Source organism: Felis catus, chromosome E1 (assembly GCF_018350175.1).
Source record: "Felis catus isolate Fca126 chromosome E1, F.catus_Fca126_mat1.0, whole genome shotgun sequence".
Lineage (NCBI taxonomy): Eukaryota > Metazoa > Chordata > Mammalia > Carnivora > Felidae > Felis > Felis catus.
The window spans coordinates 45,258,980-45,280,266 of record NC_058381.1 but is presented as its reverse complement, the minus strand read 5'-3'; the positions used below and the strand labels follow the sequence as shown (position 1 = coordinate 45,280,266).

Below are 21,287 nucleotides of genomic sequence, written 5' to 3'. Positions count from 1 at the left end.
CTGAAAGAATAGGCACAGTTCAGGATAGAGAATGAGTCACAAATAGATACAGGGGTCAGACTTTCCTTTGTGTGACTAACTTTAGAAATCTATCCACTTTAACCTTCAAATCATGATGACGTTAAGCAATGAAAACAGTTCTCGCTATGGTATAGAGTAGTAGTATGGTTTAGAGGTTCAAATGGCCTGGGTTCAAATTCTTGCTCTGGTGATGACTAGTTTTGTGGCCTCAAGCAAATTATTTAGCCTTTCTGTGCCACAGTTTCCTCCTCTGTAAAATGGGCACCAGCTGTCATCATTGTGTGTGGTGAGGACAGAACCTGGCACATCATTAGGGCTCAACAAATTTGAGCTGTTGTTGTTATTAGATCTACTTTGCTCTTTCACTCTCAAGGCAACTGTTGGTTCATATGCTACAGAGGTGAAGCTCACATACCCATACTTTACTGTTCTATTTTTGGCTCCTCTCATTTCTTATTTCTATCACATTTCCATTGTTTCCTTTACTTCTTACTCCCAAAGTTTGTCAGATCAGTGACCTAATGAGTAACAAAAGGAATTTGCTTGTGCCGTTTTTTCTTTTTCAACAGCACTTAACTTCTGAAAAGCAGGTGATTATTCCTCTGTGTTCTGCATCTTCTGTATCTGATTCACTTCCTGCAGGCGTTCTCTTGTGTTTTTTTGAGAGAGAATTCATAAATGCAGGAAGGCCTTTGCCAGAGAACATCTTTAGTAAATAAAGAGAACTCTGGTCCTGGGGAGATTTGAGATCATTTCTGGCATCTCCTGAACTTTTTCATAATTGACAAGTGCTCTGAGAAACAGGACAAAGCCTAAAATCAGGAACACCTGCCAAATCTCAGGATAGACCATCAAAATATCCAGAGAAATAGGTATAAAACTTGACAATCAAGATCCACTTAATTTGAGAGAGACCAAATCCTAGAATGGTCTCATACCTTCCTGTGGCTGAGGTGGTCAAGAAAAAGACATAAAAAACCCAATCCAGTTAAAGGGGCATGCCATGAAAAAGAGTTAACATGAAAATCCTCAGTTGGTCAGCATCATCAAAATTATTCTGACCCACAAAATCCTCACCTCTTCCAGGAATCAAAGGGATAGTAGCTTCAGCCTTGGTTTTCATGGCTTCATCATAACTTCATCATAGCGGTGCAGTGTCATAGATGGAGGCTTTGGAAACCCAGACTCATCTTTGTAGTCGAAATAATGCTGCATTCTCTTCCCATATGGTGGAGGAGTTTCACCTGCAGTCTGTTCAAGTTCCCCTCACCCTTTCTCATTTTGCAACTGCTGGTACCTGCTCCCATAAAGCTTGTGCTTGAAGGTTTTGCTAACTTCCAAACTGGTATAATAATGTCTAAAATTTTAATTTTCTAGGAGATGGTATAAGAGTTACTTGTATAGATAGACCTTTGTTAAGAAGATGCCATTTATTTATTTAGGAAGATGATGCCTTCCTTTGTGCTTAAAGGAAAAGAGAAATAATATTCATAAACAAAAGAGGAGACAATTGTGGCATCCTTTCAGAAACTGAGCTTAAAGAGGAAGGAAATAATAAAGATTAGAGCTGAAATAAATGATATAAAAAGTAAAAAAACTTCAATAGAACATATCAGTGAAACCAGGAGCTGTTCTTTTCTTTCTTTCCTTTCTTTCTTTTCTTTCTTTTTCTTTCTTTCTTTCTTTCTTTCTTTCTTTCTTTCTTTCTTTCTTTCTTTCTTTCTTTCTTTTAAAATTTAAAATTAAAATCAGGAGACTATAGATGCTGGAGAGGATGTGGAGAAACGGGAACCCTCTTGCACTGTTGGTGGGAATGCAAACTGGTGCAGCCTCTCTGGAAAACAGTGTGGAGGTTCCTCAAAAAATTAAAAATAGATCTACCCTATGACCCAGAAATAGCACTGCTAGGAATTTACCCAAGGGATACAGGAGTGCTGATGCATAGGGGCACTTGTACCCCAATGTTTATAGTGGCACTTTCAACAATAGCCAAATTATGGAAAGAGCCTAAACGTCCATCAACTGATGAATAGTAAAGAAGATGTGGTTTATATACACAATGGAATACTACGTGGCAATGAGAAAGAATGAAATATGGCCTTTTGTAGCAACGTGGATAGAACTGGAGAGTGTCATGCTAAGTGAAATAAGTCATACAGAGAAAGACAGATACCATATGTTGTGAAAACATATGGATCCTGAGAAACTTAACAGAAGACCATGGGGGAGGGGAAGGAAAAAAAAAGTTAGAGAGGGAGGGAGCCAAACCATAAGAGACTCTTAAAAACTGAGAATAAACTGAGGGTTGATGGGGGGATGGGGGGATGGGGGGGTGGGAGGGTGGGGAGGGTGGGTGACGGGCATTGATGGGGGCACCTGTTGGGATGAGCACTGGGTGTTGTACGGAAACCAATTTGATGATAAATTTCATATTAAAATTTTTTTTAAAGTTTTTAAATTTTATTTATTTATTTATTTATTTATTTATTTATTTATTTATTTTTAAGATTTTTAAGTTGATTTATTTATTTTGAGAGAGAGAGAGAGAGAGAGAGAGAGAGAGAGAGAGAGAGAGAGAATGAATGGAGGAAGGGCAGAGAGAGAGGGGGACAGAGGATCCAAAGTGGGCTCTGTGCTGAAGCAGAGAGTCTGATGTGGGGCTCGAACTCACAAACTTTGAGATCATGACCTTAGTTGAAGTCAGATGCCTTATGAACTGAGCCATCCAGGTGCCCCTTAATTTTTAAAAAAAAATTTATTTAAATCCAAGTTAGTTAACATATAGTGTAATAATGGTTTCAGGAGTGGAATTTAGTGATTCATCACTTACATATTACTCTCAGCGCTCATCCCAAGTGCCCTCCTTAATGCCCATCACCCATTTAGCCCATCCCCCGCCCACCTCCCTCCATCAACCCTCAGTTTGTTTTCTGCCATTAAGATTCTCTTATGCTTTGCTTCCCGCTCTCTTAAGAATCTTTTATGGGGGCACCTGGGTGGTGGTTAAGTGTCTGACTTCAGCTCAGGTCATGATCTCAAGGTCCATGGGTTCACCCATGTCCGGCTCTGTGCTGACAGCTCAGAGCCTGGAGTCTGCTTCAGATTCTGTGTCTCCCTCTCTTTCTGCCCCTCCCCTGCTCACATTCTGTCTTTCTCTCTCTCAAAAATAAATAAACAATAAAAAAATTTTTTAAAAAGAGTCTTTTCATGATTTGCCTCCCTGTTTCTATCTTATTTTTTCCTTCCCTTCCCCTATGTTCACATGCTTTGTTTCTTAGATTCCACATATGAGTGAAATCCTATGATATTTATCTTTCTCTGACTTATTTTCCTTAGTATAATACACTGTATCTCCATCCACGTTCTTGCAAGTGGCAAAATATCATTCTTTTTGATTGCTAAATAGTATTCCATTGTATATATATTTTGCATTTTCTTTATCTATTCATCAGTCGATGGACCTTTGGGCTCTTTCCATAATTTGGCTATTGTTGACAGTACTGCTAAAAACATTGGGGTGCATGTGCCCCTTTGAATCAGCATTTTTGTATCCTTTTGGTAAATACCTAGTAGTGCAGTTGGATCATGGGGTAGTTCTATTTTTAATTTTTTGAGGAAACTCTACACTGTTTTCCAAAGTGGCCACACAAGTTTGCATTCCCACCGACAGTGCAAAAGTGTTCCCCTTTCTCTGCTTTCTCACTAACATCTGTTGTTTCCTGAGTTGTTGATGTTAGCCATTCTGACAGGCTTGAGGTGGTATCTCGTTGTGGTTTTGATTTGTATTTCTGTGATGATGAGTGATGTTGAGCATCTTTTCATGTGTCTGTTAGCCATCTTCATTGGAAGCCATGTCTTCATTGGAAAAGTATCTGTTCATGTCTTTTGCCCATTTCTTCACTGAGTTGATAAGTTGAGTTTGATAAGTTCTTTATAGATTTTTAGGAGCTGGTTCTTTTAGAAGATCAGCAAAATTGATAAACTAGCCAGACTCATCATCAAAAGAGAGAGAGAAAGACAGAGAGAGAGAGGGAGGGAGGGAGAAAGGACTCAGACAAACAAAATCACGAGTGAAAGAAGAGAAATAACAAACAACACCACATAAATACAAACAATTATAAGAGAATATTAGAAAAAACTATACACCGACAAATTAGACAACTGAAAAGAAATGGATACATTCCTAGAAACATATAACCTACCAAAATGGAAGCAAGAGGAAATAGAAAATTTGAAGTGAATGATTACCAGCAAGGAGATTAAATCAGTAACTAAAAAACTCTCAAGAAACAAAAGACCAGGATCAGATGGCTTCACAGGTGAATCTTAACAAACATTTAAAGAATAGTTAATGCCCATTCTGCTCCAACTATTCCAAAAATAGAAGAAGGAAAAATTCCAAATTCATTTTATTAGGTGAGTATCACCTTGATACTAAAACCGGATAAAGACACCACTGCCAATATTTCTGATAAACATAGATGCAAATATCTTGAACAAAATACTAAGCAAACAGAACCCAACAATACTTTTAAAAAATCATTCACCATGATCAAGTGGGATTTATTCCTAGGATGTAAGGGTGGTTCAATATTCGCAAATCAATCAACGTCATACATCACATCAACAAACGAAAGGATAAAAACCATATGATCATCTCACTAGATGCAGAAAAAACATTTGATAAAATACAACATCCATTCATGACACAAGCCCTCAACAAAGTAGTTTTAGAGGGAACACACCTCAACATAATAAAGGTCACATATGAAAACTCCATGGCTAACAAAGACAAGGATGTCCATTCTCACCACTTTTATCCAACATAGTACTGGAAGTCATAGCCACAGCAATTAGACAACATAAAGAAATAAAAGGCATCCAAATTGGTAAGCAAGAAGTAAAACTCACTATTTGCAAATGACACAATACTCTATATAGAAAACCCCGGAACCTTGTGGTTTTTCATTGCTGAGGAGACCCCAGGAAAGAAAGTGTGCAAGCTAATTTTGAGCTGCCTCTTTTTGTAGTCTTAAGAGAGCAGAGCACCTGTTGTCTGACTATTACCCTCTATTTTTCTGTAGACAAGTCTTGTCTATACCCCTCACCATGGCTCAGCTCCAGACACGCTTCTTCATGCTTGTCTGGATTTGTTCAAAATCTCCAGACATGCTTTTGAACAACTTTTTTTTTTGGGGGGGGGTGGGGGTGTGCAGGGTCTGCAGTCTTTTCATTACTAGCAAGATATTGTTCTTGATTCAGAGATATTCACATAGCATTTCCCACAAGTGCTTATCTTTACTTCATCTGTTGATGTACAGAGATTCTTTTTTTTTAAGTTATTTATTTTGAGAGAGAGAAAGAGCAAGTGGGAAATGGGCAGAGAGAGAGGGAGAGAGAATCCCAGGCAGGCTCCACACCATCAGCACAGAGCCTGATATGGGGCTTGAACTCATGAATTGTGAGATCATGACCTGAGCCAAAATCAAGGGTCAGACGCTTAGCCTGCTGAACCAACCAGGTGCCCAAGAGATTTTGATACATAGTTACTTCTAAATTACAAGACTGTCATATAGTCTTCTTGTTGAAAAAGTCTTTGAATAAGAATTATTCTTGTAATAAGAGCTTTGCAATACCAGTATATGGATGTTTGTCGTTACCCAAACAGTTGTATATTTTTCTAAATTTGTAGACTGAACATTGATTTTTTTGTATAAATCTAATAATTAAGTCATTGTTCTTAAGTTGAAGATGTAAATGATTCAGATTTCAGATTTTTAAAAAGTAAAAATCCAAATAATTTAGTGAGAGAATTCTTTCAGAAGTATTTTAGTTAATAGATGCAGGAAGAATGAAGAATTTTTACCATTTTGTAACTCCAAGTGAAATAATGGGTTTAAGTAGTGATTATCAATAGCTGCTAAAACTATTCATTAGGTAAAAGGCTGACAGAGAATATTATGATGGATGGGATCAGAATGACATCATCAGAGTCCAGATGTAGATTTTCACATCATATAGAAAGAGATACAAGCTAATGCACTTCCTCATGTGATGCAATATGAAGCACATGATACTAGGTGTAAATATTCTTTCTGGGGAAAAAAAAGCAAACCTGAAATCTAATCAAGTGTTTAGGTCTGCCTAGTGTACAGAATGTGTAGGTGGTAGAGGAACATTTAAAGAACGCCCCAGAGGGCTGCCTGTGTGGCTCAGTTGATTGAGTGTCTGACTTTGGATCAGGTCATGATCTCACAGTTCATGGGTTCAAGCCCCACATCAGGCTCTGTGCTGACAGCTTGGAGCCTGGAGCCTGGAGCCTGCTTCGGAGCCTGTGTCTCCCACTCTCTCTGCTCCTGCCCCACTTGTGCTCTCTCTCTCTCTCTCTCTCTCTCAACAATAAATAAAACATTTAAAAAAATTTGAGGAACACCCTGGAGATGTAATCAATGAAATCTAGAATGTAAGAAATATTAGAACAGATGACCCAGTTTCTTTAATAAATAAATGGCAAGAAAAAAGGGAGGGGGAACTGTTAAAGTTTAAATAAAACATACTAATAAAAAAGAAAATCCTAAAGACTTCACCAAAAACTACTACAACTGATAAATGAATTCAGTAGTCACAGGATACAAATCAATAGTCAGAAATCTGTTGTATTTCTATACACTAATGATTAAGTAGTAGGAAGAAAAATGAAGAAAACAATCCCATTTACAACTGCACCAAAAATAACAAAATGCCTAGGAATAAACCTAATCAAAGAGGTGAAAGACCTGTACTCTGAAAACTGTAAAACACTGATGAAAGAAACTGAAGAAAACACAAATGAATGAAAAGACATTCCATGCTCATGGATTGAGAGAACAAATATTCTTAAAATGTTTATACTACCCAAAGCAACCTATACATTATTGTAATCCTTATCAAGATATCAACACATTTTTTAACTAGAAAAAAACCCTAAAATTTATATGGAACCACAAGAGACCCCAAATAGCCAAAGCAATTTTGAAAAAGAAAAGCAAAGCTGGAGGTATCACAATTCTGGACTTCAAGTTATATTACAAAGCCGTAGTAACCAAAACAGTATGGTACTGGCACAAAAAGACACATAGATCAATGTAACAGAATAGAAAACCCAGAAATACACTCACAATTATATGGTCAATTAATCTTTGTCAAAGGAGATAAGAATATCCAATGGGGAAAAGATAGTCTCTTCAATAAATGGTGCCGGAAAAACTAAACAACGACATGCAAAAGAATGAAACTGGACCACTTTCTTACACCATACATGAAAATAAATTCAAAATGGATTAAAGACCTAAATGTGAGACCTGAAGCCATAAAAATCCTATGAAAGAGCACAAGCAGTAATTTCTCTGGCATTAGCCATAGCAACATTTTTCTAGATTTGTCACCAGAGGCAAGGGAAACAAAAGTAAAAATAAACTATGGGGACTTCATCAAAATATAAAGCTTATGCACAACGAAGGAAACAATAAACAAAACTAAAGGCAATCTACTAAACGGGAGAAGATAATTGCAAATGACATATCCAATAAAGGGTTAGTATTAAAAATATATAAAGAACTGATACAACTCAACATTCAAAAACCAAATAATCCAATTTAAAAATGGGCACAAGACATGAACAGACATTTCTCCAAAGAAGACATACAGATGGCCAACAGACACATGAAAAGATGCTCAACATCACTCATTATCAGGCAAATGCTAATCAAAACTGCAATGAGATATCATCTCCCACCTGTCAGAATGGCTAAAATAAAAAACATAAGAAACAAGTTTTGGTGAGGATGTGGAGAAAAAGGAACACTCTTGCACTGTTGGCGGGAATGCAAACTGGTATAGCCAGTGTGGAAAAACAGTATGAAGGTTTCTCAGAAAAGCTAAAAATAGAGCTACCCTTTGAATTGCACTACTGGATGTCTACCCAAAAAATACAAAAACACTAACTGAAAGGGATACATACACCCCTATGTTTATAGCAGCATTATTTACAATAGCCAAATTATGGAAGCAGCCCAAGGGTCCATAGAGAGATGAGTGGATAAAGAAGATGTGGTAAATACACACACACACACACACACACACGCACACACACACACACCCCAGAATATTATTCAGCCATAAAAAGAATGAAACCTTGCCATTTGCAACAACATGGATGGAGCCAGAGAGTATATATGCTAAGCAAAATAAGTTAGTCAGAGAAAGACAAATACCATATGATTTCACTCAAGTGTGGAATTTAAGAACCAAAACAAGGAGAGAGAGAGAGAGAGAGAGAGAGAGAAACCAAGAAATAGACTCTTAACTATAGAGAACAAACTGATGGCTACCAGAGGGGAGCTGAGTGGGGTGATCATGAAATAGGTGATGGGTATTAAGGAGTACACTTGTGATGAGCACTGAGTGAGGTATGGAATTGTTGAAATGACTATATTGTACACCTAAAATGAATATATCACTGTATATTCACTACACTGGAATTAAAATAAAAACTTAATAAAAAAGAAATTGAGCTTAACAGAGGGGGGAGTTTTGAGGGTTCAGCTCTTAGAGGGATAAGGATTAGGAAAAGGGAACCCCCCAGGGACAATGTAAGGAACAGTAACTCTGGGAGAGAACAGGAATTTATGAGGACTTTTGCAATGTTTACTGAGACAAGATATAAATCCCTCTGTCCTTTCCCTTCCCAAATCATCAGTAACATCTTTCCTCAATACTGATTTTGTAGAAAAGGATTCTTTTTCACAGCTGAACTCTGTACTTGAATAGTACAGAGTAAGAGACTGTTCAAGCAAGAGCTGGAGGATGGGTGCAGGTAACAAATACCTGAACATGTGTCACTTTAAAATATAAAGATCATAAATAGAACCATTAAACTGAACTCTCTGGAGGTCACAGATGCAGCTCACCATCAGCGGGTAGTAATTTTTGTAGTTCCAGACATTCCTTATCGTTGACTTCTATCCCCATGTCTCCAAGAATGTTTTTCAGATCTGTGGCATCAATCTTTTCTCCTTTGAAAATACAGAAGGTTTATAGGTGAAAATTATAGAAATTAATTACTCAATATTACGTAAGTTTAAGAGGTTCATAAGAAAATGTTATTGACTTATATGATATGTACTTTTAAATATACTTAAAATAGCTTATATGGCATCATTCCCAGTTGGGGATTAAAGAGTGAAAGTAAAATGGAATGTGGAAATACAGTGTGTCATTAGAAGTCAAAGCAAATTTGTTCCTAAATTATTGACATAATAAAGGCTCCCTTAATTTGGGGGATAATGAACAGAATAAAATCTAGTTACCAAATTGGATAATGAATTGCCAAAAGAAATGATTATGGCAGGAGATCTTATACTGACTTATGTAGTTGATCGTTGACAAAACCACATTATCTTGAGCTTTCCAAAACTTTACCTTATTTGTTCATGTGCTTACCTAAAATTTAGCTGTTTACATGTAGGTGAAGACATATATACATATATGAGAAAAAAATCTGTACAGTACATAGGACATGTTATCAAAAGCAAGTCTTATAGTTTATTTTTCAAACAGATAATCCAAGATCAAATGGATTTTATCAGGCAGAAATATTTTATATTTTATAATAACTTGGTAAAATGGCAAAATTAATACGGACAATAGACTACTAGGAATATAAAATTTTAAATATAATTTATTATAAAGCATTAGGGTTTCAGTGTCATAGAAACTCACCTGTAAACTCTTTCATTTTCATTGTCACATTTTTCAGATCAACCTTCCCACCACCTGTAAGACAAAAAGCAGTCACAGACCAACAATGAGACTGTTCCTTCTGCTTTCTCTACTTATGATACCTGTCCCCCAACTAGAACATTGATATCATCTTGAATTTTAGTTCCAGACTATTATATTACATTTTTCATCATATTTACTTAGATATAAGAATGCATTTTACAGTTTTTTCCTCCACTTTGTTTCATGCATCTCAGTTTTTCCCCCTGTATTCAGATTCTGTTATTTTGTTTATAGTTGGTTTTTTGTTCTCCTGTTAACTATTTATACATTTCTTTTGGTTCCTGATGCTGTAAAATTTTATATGACTGTGTAGGTACAGGTTGAAAATATATTTTTTTAATTTTTTAATTAAAAAAAATTTTAAGTTTATTTATTTTGAGAGAGAGAGAGCACACACACAAGCAGGGGAGGGGCAGAGAGAGAGGGAGAGAGAGAATCTCAAGCAGGCTCCACATTGGCAGCACAGAGTCTGACACAGGCCTTGATCTCACAAACCCTGAGATCATGACCTGAGCGGAGATCAAGAGTCAGACACTTAGCCAACTGAGGCATCCAGATGCCTGAAAAAAAAATTTTTATTTGACTTAGCTCTCAGTGTTGCCTTTCAATATAGGACAACAGGGAAGGAAGGATAAGAAGAAATGAAATGATAATATATAAATAATTCTGGGAAAACATCGTATAAAACAAAAACAGTATCATCTTGAATGAGGATAAAAGTCCAAAATAAAATCGGATTATGATAGATTAAGGATGCATATTGTAATTTCTACAATAACCTTTGAGGCTTCTAAATTAACAAGAAAAATAAAAAATAATTAGTCCAAAAGGAAGGCAAGAATGGAAGGAAACAGAAAGTTGAACATGTGGTACAAAAACGGGAATTCAGTAAAAGTAGATTTAAACACAAATATGTCAGTAATCTCATAATTACCACTAATATTGCAAAAATGATTTTCAGATTGCTAATTGTTTAGGGTTTTTGCATGCTAATTGGTTAGGATTTTTGCATTGTTTGTTTATACAAAGATTAGCCTGTGATTTTCCTTTTTTGTGTTGTCTTCATCAAATTTCGGTATAAAGATTATGATAGTTCCACAAATCAAACTGGCAAGTGTTTCTTGTTTTTACGTTTTTTGAAGAGTTGAGTAACGTGGAAATTATTTCTTACTTATATGCTAGGTAAAATTCATCAAGGAAGTGGTCTAAGGCTCAAAATTTAAGAATTTAAAATATCTGAAATCTAAGGATTCAGAGAAGTCAAAAGTAAAAGGATGGATAAGTATAGACCATACAAACACTAAGCAAAGGTAGAGTAGGAATATTCACATCAAACAAAATAGGCTTTAAGAAAAAGCTTTTCTAGTAATAACAAAAAGAAGTTTAATTCACCATGAAGATGTTATAATTCCAAACTTGTATGCTCGTATTAACACGGTCTCAAAAAAACAAAGAAAATTATAAAATTATAATGAGAAATAAAAATCCAAAATTACACCAAGAGAAATTTTTTAAAGTTCATTTATTTTGAGATAGAGAGTGTGCGAGCAGAGGTCAGGGGCAGAGAGAGGGAGAATCTTAAGCAGGCTCCACGCTGTCTGCACAGAGCCAGATGTGGGGCTCAAAGTCACAAATTATGAGTCATGACCTGAGTCATAAGCCATCTAGGCACCCAGAGGGAGATTTGATACATCTTTGTTAGTAGTTAATAGAATAAGCAGATATTAAGATATTAAATCATTAAGACTTTAGGATATTTGAACAAGAAACTTAACAAAGTTGATTTAATGGAGATATAGGCAACACCGTACCCAATAATTCCAGAATGCATATTTTTTCACATAGGGAATATTTAGCAAAAATCACCATGTACTGGATTATAAAGCCACATCTTAACACACTAAAAAGTAATGGCTATAAGCAATTCAAAAATAATAGTAAGGAAAGTGTCACTTAGAAGAGCACTAAATAGAATAAATCACCTAGGAATAAAGTTAACAAAAGAAGTACAAAGATCATACTTCAAACACTACAAAACATTGTTGAAAGAAATTAGACAAAACTCTTAGCAAAATAGGAATAGAAGGGAACTCCTTTAATCTGATAAAAGTTATATATACAAAACTTCAATAAAGTAATACTTAATGGTGAAATATGGAAACGTTTCTCTTTGCGATCAGAAATGAGGCAGGCTGGGGCACCTGAGTGGCTCAGTCGGTTGAGTGTCCGACTTCGGCTCAGGTCTTGATCTCATGGTTCATGGGTTCAAGCCCCACATCGTGTTGACAGCTCAGAGCCTGCTTCAGATTCTGTGTCTCCCTCTCTCTCTGCCACTCTCCCACTCATGTTCTGTCTTTCTCTCTCTCAAAAATAAATAAACATTAAAAAAATTTTAATTAAAAAAAAAAAAAAAGAAATGAAGTAGGAACTCCTGGGTGGCTCAGGAGCAGTTTAAGCATCTGACTCTTGATTTCAGCTCAGGTCACAATTTCATGGTCCTAAGATCGAGCCGTGGTGCTGAGCATGGAGCCTGCTTAAGATTCTCTCCCTTCCTCTCCCTCTGCCCAGCCCCCACTTGTGCTCTCTCTCTCTCTCTCTCTCTCTCTCTCTCACTCTCTCTCTCTCTCTCTCTCTCTCTAAAAGAAAAAAAAGGAAAAGAAATGAGGTAAGGATGTCCGCTATCATCACATTTACAATACTATACTGGAAATTCTAACTGAAGCAGTAAGGCATGATGAAGAAATAAAAGGCATAATGATAGAAAAGAAAGAAAACTGCCATTATTTGGAAACATATATGTAGAAAACTCAGGAGGATATTCAGATAATTATAATTTATAAAAGTATAGAAAGGTTGCTGGGTACAAGGTCATTACACAAAAATCAATATTTTTTATGTATCAGCAACAAACTGAAAAAGAAAAAAATTTAAATATACCATTTTAAATATTATAAAAAATACCTAAAAATAAATCCATTGCATTAAATGCAAAGCTTTACCTAGAAAATTATACAATAGCCAGCCTAGGACACCAGAACACCAAGAAGATGATGTTAACTTTGTTAGTCCAAGCCACTGTTTGGACTGTGAGGAAAAGGAAGATGCAGGCTGACCCACCTGCCCCTACTCTGACACTTTCAGCAGTAAACAACTTCTCAAAAATAAGTTTGAACACATAGGTGTGAAAGTTTGTGTTCAAACCAGGGATTGTAATAGCTTTTCTTATATTCTAGAATATACCAAAACAAAAGTAGATTCCGATGGGGACGTTGTTCAAGATGGAGTCAGAGTGTTCATCAAAAAGAAAGCACAGCTAACACTTTTAGGAACAGAATTGGTCTAAGTTGAAGAGTTTGTGTTCAACAACCCCAACAAGAAAAGAAACTTGTGGCTGTGGAGAAAGCTTTAATATGTGAAACCTCGGGACTAGTCTGGCTGTAAGCTCCTGGAGGCTTGTGGAAGTCTGCGGGCTTACGGAAAAAATCACGTGACTGTTCTATGCTTAAGGTTTATAATGTATAACTGCCTTATGAGGAAAATACAGTGATGCATTTTGAAAACGAAGCCACTATGTTAGACTCTAGATGATGTTATTTGTATTCTTTTTAGAGGACAGAAAATGAGAAGCCCTCACTTTTGGGGGGTCATTTTTCTACCTTTTCCCTTCCTTTTAAAAGATTCATGTGTAATTAACATTCAGTAAGTTTTAGATGTACAATATCCTAATTACACAATTTTATACATTTCTCAGTGCTCATCAAGATAATTCTACTCTAAATCCCCTTTACCTATTTCACTCACCTGCTCCACTCACTTTTCTGTTAAGGAAAAAAAATCCTACTCTGCACTTAACTCTCTTGAATCTTTTCTGTTAGAACTAATTCCATTACAGTTGCCTTTCTGAGAGGATTTTGGGAAATGTATTCTTAATAGGTATGCAGTCATTAGATCTCTGTTGAATGGCCTGACTGCAAATCCATTGGCATTTTCCTGACCAGTTGACAGCTTTTAAAATTTAGAGGTAGGAAGTTCTGACTTTTAATCATTAAAAAATTTTTTTTAGTGCTCACAAGTTTATATTTTTAGGTTTGTAAAGATTCTTGTGTATTTTCTAAATACACTGACAAAACAGATTTGGAGGTTTACATACGTCTTAGGACACTTATACTAGGCAGGTAAATTACATTAAAAAGATTGGTCTTCATAAAAGATCTTCCCAGAGAGCATTAATATATTTTTTAAAGATTTTATTTAAATTCCAGATAGCATTAGGGGTGCCTGGGTGGCTCAGTTGGTTAAATGTCCAACTCTTGATTTCAGCTCAGGTCATGATCTCACAGTTTGTGAGTTTCAGCCCCTCATAGGGCTCTGTGCTGACAGCACGGAGCCTGCTTGGGATTCTCTGTCTCTTTAACTCTCTACCCATCCCCTGCTCACTTGTGTTCTCTCTCTCTCTCTCTCTCTCTCTCTCTCTCAATAAATAAATAAATAAACATTAAAAAAATTTAAATTCCTGATAGCATTAATCTTTTCCCTCTGCTTTTACTGTGATTATCTTAAGTTCTCTTAGTCTGTCAATAAGATTTCAGCCACATCTATTTTTTACTTTGATGTTTATAATTTATTTAGTAATTCTATAATGATTGCTTAGTACTTTGTTTCTTTAGTTAGGCAATTCCCCTTGTTTTATTTTTAAAATTTAATTATTTTTTAATTTTATTTTTTATAGTTTCAAGTTTTAATTAATTTTTTTAAATGTTTTTTAAAATTTATCTTGAGAGAAAGTGTGCATGAGAGGGGGATGGGCAGAGGAGAGGGAGAGAAAGAATCTTAAGTCTGAAGCCAGCCTCCATCTCAGGACTGTGAGATCATGGTGTGAGCTGAAATTAAGAGTCAGATGCTTAAGGGGTGCCTGGGTGGTTCAGTCGGTTCAGCGTCCGGCTTTGGCTCAGGTCACGATCTCGCGGTTCGTGAGTTCGAGCCCCGCATTGGGCTCTGTGCTGACAGCTCAGAGCCTGGAGCCTGCTTCAGATTCTGTGTCCCCCTCTTTCTCCACCCCACACCTGCTTGTGCTCTGTCTCTCTCTGTCTTTCAAAAATGAATAAACATAAAAAAAAAAAAGAGTCGGATGCTTAAAACCAACTGAGCCAGCCAGGCGCCCCTCAAGTTTTTACTTAAACTCCAGTTAGTTAACATATAGTGTAATATTACTTTCAGGAGTAGAATTTAGTGATTCATCGCTTCCATACAACACCCAGTGCTCATCACAAGTGCCCTCCTTAATCCCCATCACCCATTTAGCCCACCCTCCCCACCTTCCCTCCAGCAACCCTGTGGGGATAAGCTTAGGAATCCCCCAGGTTTACACCAATGGGTTAACAAGGCATAAAGAAATACAGTCATAAAATGCTCACACCCAAGTTTGGGTAAACTAGATTGGCACTCCAAGAATAGGGGGGTGCAAAGACACCCCGAGAATAGGGAGGCACAAAGCTGCCAGGAATAGGGAGGAGCAAAGGCACCCCAAAATAGAGAGGGGGTGCAGAGGTCCCAGAATAGAGAGGGAGAGGCAAAGGCCTAAAATAGGTATGGTGCAAAGGTGCCCAATAGATAGGTATGTGAAATTTTTTTTTTAATGTTTATTTATTTTTGACAGAGAGAGAGAGAGCATGAGCAGGGGAGGGGCAGAGAGAGAGAGGGAGACACAGAATCCGAAGCAGGCTCCAGACTCTGAGCTGTCAGCACAGAGCCCGACACGGGGCTTGAACCCACAGACCGTGAGATCATGACCTGAGCCAAAGTCGGATGCTCAACTGACTGAGCCACCCAGGCACCCCTGAGAGGTATATGAAATGAGCAAGATTAGATATTCAGGGTAGAAGCACCCCCAAGTTAGTACCACAGCAGAAAATCTGCTTTCACAGGAGAATAGGGCCAGGTTAGGTAAATTGGTGAATTGGACTATGGACCGCTGTACTGCAGGCAAAGCAGCCCGAAGCGGGAGATGGTTAACCTAAGAAAAGGTGCCTTATTAACCCTGAGGTTATTTCCCCTATCTGCCTTATCCCCTAGGCTGGCAAAGATAAACAGGTATGATAAAGAGCGCCCCCTGTCTGCTGTTAACAACCATCTACCCATCTGCCGGGTGCCCAGATTTTGTTTTATATTGACCCAAACCCCAAACACTGTATATCTTCAAAACCCCCCTTTTCCCTCACGTCCCCAAGTTAATGTTCCTAGTTTGTCTCTTTGTACACACCCATTACATTTGGGTGTAAGCCTTCTGATCTGAATCAATATGGGGCAAGGGCCCTTATTCGGGGCTCTTGTCTTTTCCCCAGACATTATCCATCTCTTGCTTTAATCTTGTGTCCACTCTTTTGCTGGTCAAAAGAAAACTTTAGCCTTAGAGTCTATGACACAACCCTTAGTTCTTTATCATTTGGAATCTGTTTCATGGTTTGTCTCTCTCTCTTTTTAAAAAAACATTTTTAATGTTTTATTTATTTTTGAGAGAAGAGCACAAGCAGGGGAGGAACAGAAAGAGAGGGAGACACAGAATCTGAAGCAGGCTCCAGGCTCTGAACTGTTAGCACAGAGCCTAACAAGGGGCTCGAACTCACTGAACCATGAGATCATGACCTGAGCCAAAGTCGGATGCTTAACCGACTGAGCAACCAAGGCACACTTGTCTCTTTTTTTTTTTTTTATAAAAAAAATTTTTTTAAGGTTTATTCATTTGTCAGAGACAGAGCGCGAGCGGGGGAGGGGCAGAGAGAGAGGGAGACACAGAATCTGAAACAGGCTCCAGGCTTTGAGCTGTCAGCACAGAGCCCGATGCAGGGCTTGAACTCATGGACTGCAAGATCATGACCTGAGCCAAAGTCAGATGCTTAACCGACTGAGCCATCCAGGTGCCCCTGTCTCTTTTGGTGCCACCATGTTATGTAACCTTCTCATTTTGAGATCTAGTTTTATTGAATCCATGAAATTGCTCCGTAATATGAATTAATTGTCAAGTACTTCTTTTTGGTTGTTCCTTAGGTTAAACTGACTATATTACTACGAGATGGGGTTGTTTTTTGCATGCTATCTTCCTTCCATTCCATCTTGTTTCCTTATTTTTCTTTCACTATTTTTCTCTGCTGTGCTAATGCTAGAATTGGTGCCATATCCTTTCTTTTCATTTTGCATATACTTCAGCAGTTGTGTTCAGATTTTCATTTTATTCTCAGGATTTAATGTAACAATGTTTAGTTGCTCTTTTGATAGCATCTCAGACCAGTTACCTTTCTTCAGCTAGATGCATTTAAAGAAAACTGTTCTATTCATTTCTATTGTAATAGGAGAGTGTGGTGATATGTTACATGGTCTTCATTATATGTGAGCCCTGCTCCCATATCTGAGGTTTGGTTTAATGTCCCAGCAGGGTTCGTTGCTCTAGTTAAGTAGAATGAACTCGGTAAAGACATTTAACCAAACCACAGATCTGTGTATGGGATGGTATTCTTGGGCTTCCCATCAGACCTTCAATTCTGCCTGTAGCTCTTTGTTCTTGTTCACTTTGTTAGGTATTGGAGGAAAGAAAAACTAGACAGATTTTGGTTTTTTCATCATCTCAAACTGGAATCCTCTGGACCGGTTTAGATAGGATTTAAATAAATTGAAGATTTGAAAGAACTTACTCCTAAAACTCTCTGTGCCTGTCACCTTTTGTTAGAGTGACAGGTGGTGGTGGACAGTTGATAGATGCAATTATTTGATAGGTTTTTGCAATTATTATTATTGGTCTCTCGATTTTTTTCACTTCTTTGCTCAACATAGGTAATTTATTTATTTTACACTGGAAAAATGTTCATTTTATTAATATTTTCAACATCTTGATCTCATGTTATATATAACATATTGTAATAGTATTATTATGCTTGATATCTAGTATGTTTTTAAAATTCTTATTATGTTTCTCTCTATCCCTTTTTAGTCTTTCTGACTATATCAGAATAGCTGAGGCATATATACTGGAAATAACCATCCGTCAATGTTTTAAATATTTTTATTTTTTACATTTATTTTTATTAAAAACATTTTAAGTGTTTTTATTTATTTTTGAGAGAGAGAGAGAGAGATAACAGCAGAAGGGCAGAGAGAACAGGAGAGAGAGAATTCCAAGCAGGTTCCACACTGTCAGCACAGAGCCTGATGCAGGGCCTGAACCCATGAACCATGAGATCATGACCTGAGCTGAAATCGAGTCGGACACTCAACCAACTGAGGCACCCAGGCACCCCAACCGTTAGTCAATTTGAATCATTCTTCATCATAGGCTGTTCTCTTATTGTTTAGTGTTTCTTTTAAATGTTTCTCATTCTGTTTTCATTTTCTTCTTTATTCTTTGATCTGAGAATGGTCTGTCAGTACTCTCACCAATTTTAATTATTCATAGTAGAACACTCTCTTAAAGAAGAGACAGGATGTACTTTCACATGAAACTTGAATTCAGCCACATCCTTTAAAAAATGCCCTGTTGATACTAAATAAACACTATCACTGGTCTATGGATACTCTCAAACCCAAGCTGTCCTAAAGGGAATGCATTTTTATGTGCAATGCTCACCATCAACTGGTAGGTTTTGTGAAAAATCTTCAAGTTCTTCGTGTGACAGCTTAATCCCCATATTTTCCAGAAATGGGACGAGGTTATTCATAGCCACCTTTCCTCCTTAGGAGAGACAAATTATCATAAAAACAACCAAGATGCAGAAAAACTCCTTACTAATTCATGTATATTATGGTTATCACTTTACTCATGAAGACTTTAAGGTCCAGTAAAAGATAGTCAACGGTATAAGGAGGGTCAATTTTAAGACTAGATGTAGAGTCTCATCCTCAGACTATCTTTTTGTTCATATCAACATAGTGCAAATTCGAAAAGGGCTGGGTAATTTACTAGGGATTTATGGCATATATCACATATCCATAAATATTGGGAAATACACATGTGAAATTTTTAATGTAATAAAAATAAATCAGTGTATATGAAAAATAAGAGAATATCACAGATATATCTGTTTTCTCATCATACTTCTCACTCACTTTGAAGAGCCTTCACACCATCCAGCAGCCTTTTTTGATACACCTTTCCTTCAGCTGCAAGAAAAGACATGATTCACGGTCAGAGAAAAATAATAAGGGAGATTCACCTAAATAATAAATATTCTACAATTTTCCCCCTATTTCCATAATTTCAAAAAAATAGACTTTTTAATGATTTTTCTGAAATGTACCTAATTTCCTCTCAAATAGTGACAAAGTTGGTTTGGAGAAAGTTTTAATGAGGCAAATTTATTCACTTTTGCATAAAAGGCAAGGATTAGTGGCTTAAAACTTATAAAACATATCTCATTTGATTCATTTTTACCTCTGACTTCTTTCCTTACATTCTTTCTTTTTCCATTTTTACATTTTTCCACTTACTCTCAGGAATATTAATGGAACTAAGGACAACAATACACATATCTTATTGGCAAGATTAAGGGAAATAGCCATTGATTACCATAATGAAAATGAAATGACCCTGATTTTTTGGGTCACTTAGTTTTTATTCTAAAATAAAAACTAAAATTTTAGTTTTATTCTAAAATAATTATTTAGAATTATTCTAAATAATGCTAAAAGTTTTCAAAAATGATTAAATAAAACAAAACAACCTGTAACAATCTGACAGCATTTTAGAAGAAAATCTCACAGGCAAGTAGTCTAAACCCCTTGAAGTATACATATATATTTTAAATCCTTACCATCAACTGGTAGAGTTTTTACTAAATTAAAGTATTCCTTGTCTGTGACCTCAACTTTCATGTCTTCCAGAGCACTGTCTACATCACTGACATCAACTTGCTTTCCTAGAAAAGACAGAAATGGTGATAAAAAAGAACTTGCGAAGAACACAAAATTAGTGAGTTTGATTACAATCAAATGCTGTTAACTAGCAATATTTTTACTCATGTGCCATTAAGATAATTTCATCGGTACTTAAGAATCACATAATCTATAACAAACAAAAAAATTAAAATAAAAAACCTTTTTTTAATGTTTATTTATTTTTGAGAGAGAGAGATACAGAACATGAGTAGGGAGGGGCAGAGAGAGAGAGGGAGACAGAATCTGAAGCAGGCTCCAGGCTTTGAGCTGCCAGCCCAGAGCCCAATGTGGGGCTCGAACTCATGAATGTGATCAAATCACGCATGACCTGAGCTGAAGTCAGACACTCAACTGACTAAGCCACCCAGGCACCCCCAAAAATTAAAATTTATTATCACCTTGGCTGGTTTATAAATATATAAAAAATAAAATAATAATTTGGGTCTTTTCTTCACAAAATAGAAATGTAAGTAGTTCTCCTGATGGTTGGAAATTGTAATTATGTTAGGAGCAGTATAATGTTAGGCACATAAATCTAGAAAGGTACAAAGATTATATGCCTTAATATGAATTAATAATTAATATAATATATATAAAAATACACATAGTGATGCTTGTTAAAAGTATGTTTCAAAACAGGGCCTCAGGCTTCCACAGTAATTTTTGTTTTGTACTATTTTTATGGTAAATAATCTTTTGATTAATATACTTTTGTAACTTTAAGAAGGAAAAACAATTTTGGTTTAAGTAAGCCTTTTGTTTAAATCAGTGTAAAGGGAACCTCTGAAGTTTGCTGCCTAGAATCCTAAACTTTTAGTTCACAAATTAGATATGTTGCATATTTCAAGTGCATATGTCTAGTATAAATTTCTTTTTATTTATTCTGCTTAGGAGTCACTTGGCTTCATTAGATTTATACTATTTATCTGTTCTGGAAAGTTCTCTTCAAATATTGCCTCTGTCTTGCTTTCTTTCTCTTTTCTTCTTGGAATTCCAAATAGATATATATAAGATTTTCTTATCTATCCTCGGTGTCTCTTAACCTCTCTTTCATAGTCTCCATTTCTTTGTCTTTCTGTGCTATATGCCTGGTATTGTCTTTCTCTGACTGACTTAGTTCACTTAGTATAACGCACTCTAGCTGTATCCACATTGTTGCAAATGGCAAGATTTCATTCTTTTTGGTGGCTGAGTATTATTCCATTGTATATATACACACCTTCTTTATCCATTTATCAGTTGATGGACACGTGGGCTCTTTCCATAGTTTGGCTATTATTGATAAATGAAACTAAGAGCTGGTTCTTTGAAAGAATTAATAAAATTGATAGCCTCCTAGCCAGACTTATCAAAAAGAAAAGAGAAAGGACCCAAATAAATAATATCATGAGTAAAAGAGTAGAGATTACAATCAACACTACAGAAATACAAATAATTATGAAAGAGTATTATGAAATTTTATATGCCAATACACCAATCTGGAAGAAACGGACGAATGTTTTAAATTTTTACTATTTTCACCT

The 21,287-nt window shown here is 36.4% G+C and overlaps 1 protein-coding gene and 2 pseudogenes across 49 annotated transcripts in view; 1 reads left to right on the top strand and 2 right to left on the bottom strand.

The window, feature by feature from the left end:
• EFCAB3 (EF-hand calcium binding domain 3) overlaps positions 1 to 21,287 on the bottom strand; it is a 460,207-nt gene that overhangs the window by 153,731 nt on the left and 285,189 nt on the right. For all 49 annotated transcript variants that reach the window (XM_045044749.1, XM_045044748.1, XM_045044746.1 and 46 more), the window contains 5 exons: positions 19,641 to 19,745; positions 18,937 to 18,990; positions 18,458 to 18,562; positions 9,781 to 9,834; positions 8,970 to 9,074 (listed from right to left, as the gene is read on the bottom strand). In XM_045044749.1, coding sequence (XP_044900684.1) covers positions 8,970 to 9,074; positions 9,781 to 9,834; positions 18,458 to 18,562; positions 18,937 to 18,990; positions 19,641 to 19,745 — 423 coding nt within the window. The remainder of the gene's footprint in view (positions 1 to 8,969; positions 9,075 to 9,780; positions 9,835 to 18,457; positions 18,563 to 18,936; positions 18,991 to 19,640; positions 19,746 to 21,287) is intronic.
• Positions 8 to 8,894, bottom strand: LOC102902612 (annotated as a pseudogene).
• Positions 12,894 to 13,259, top strand: LOC101092655 (annotated as a pseudogene).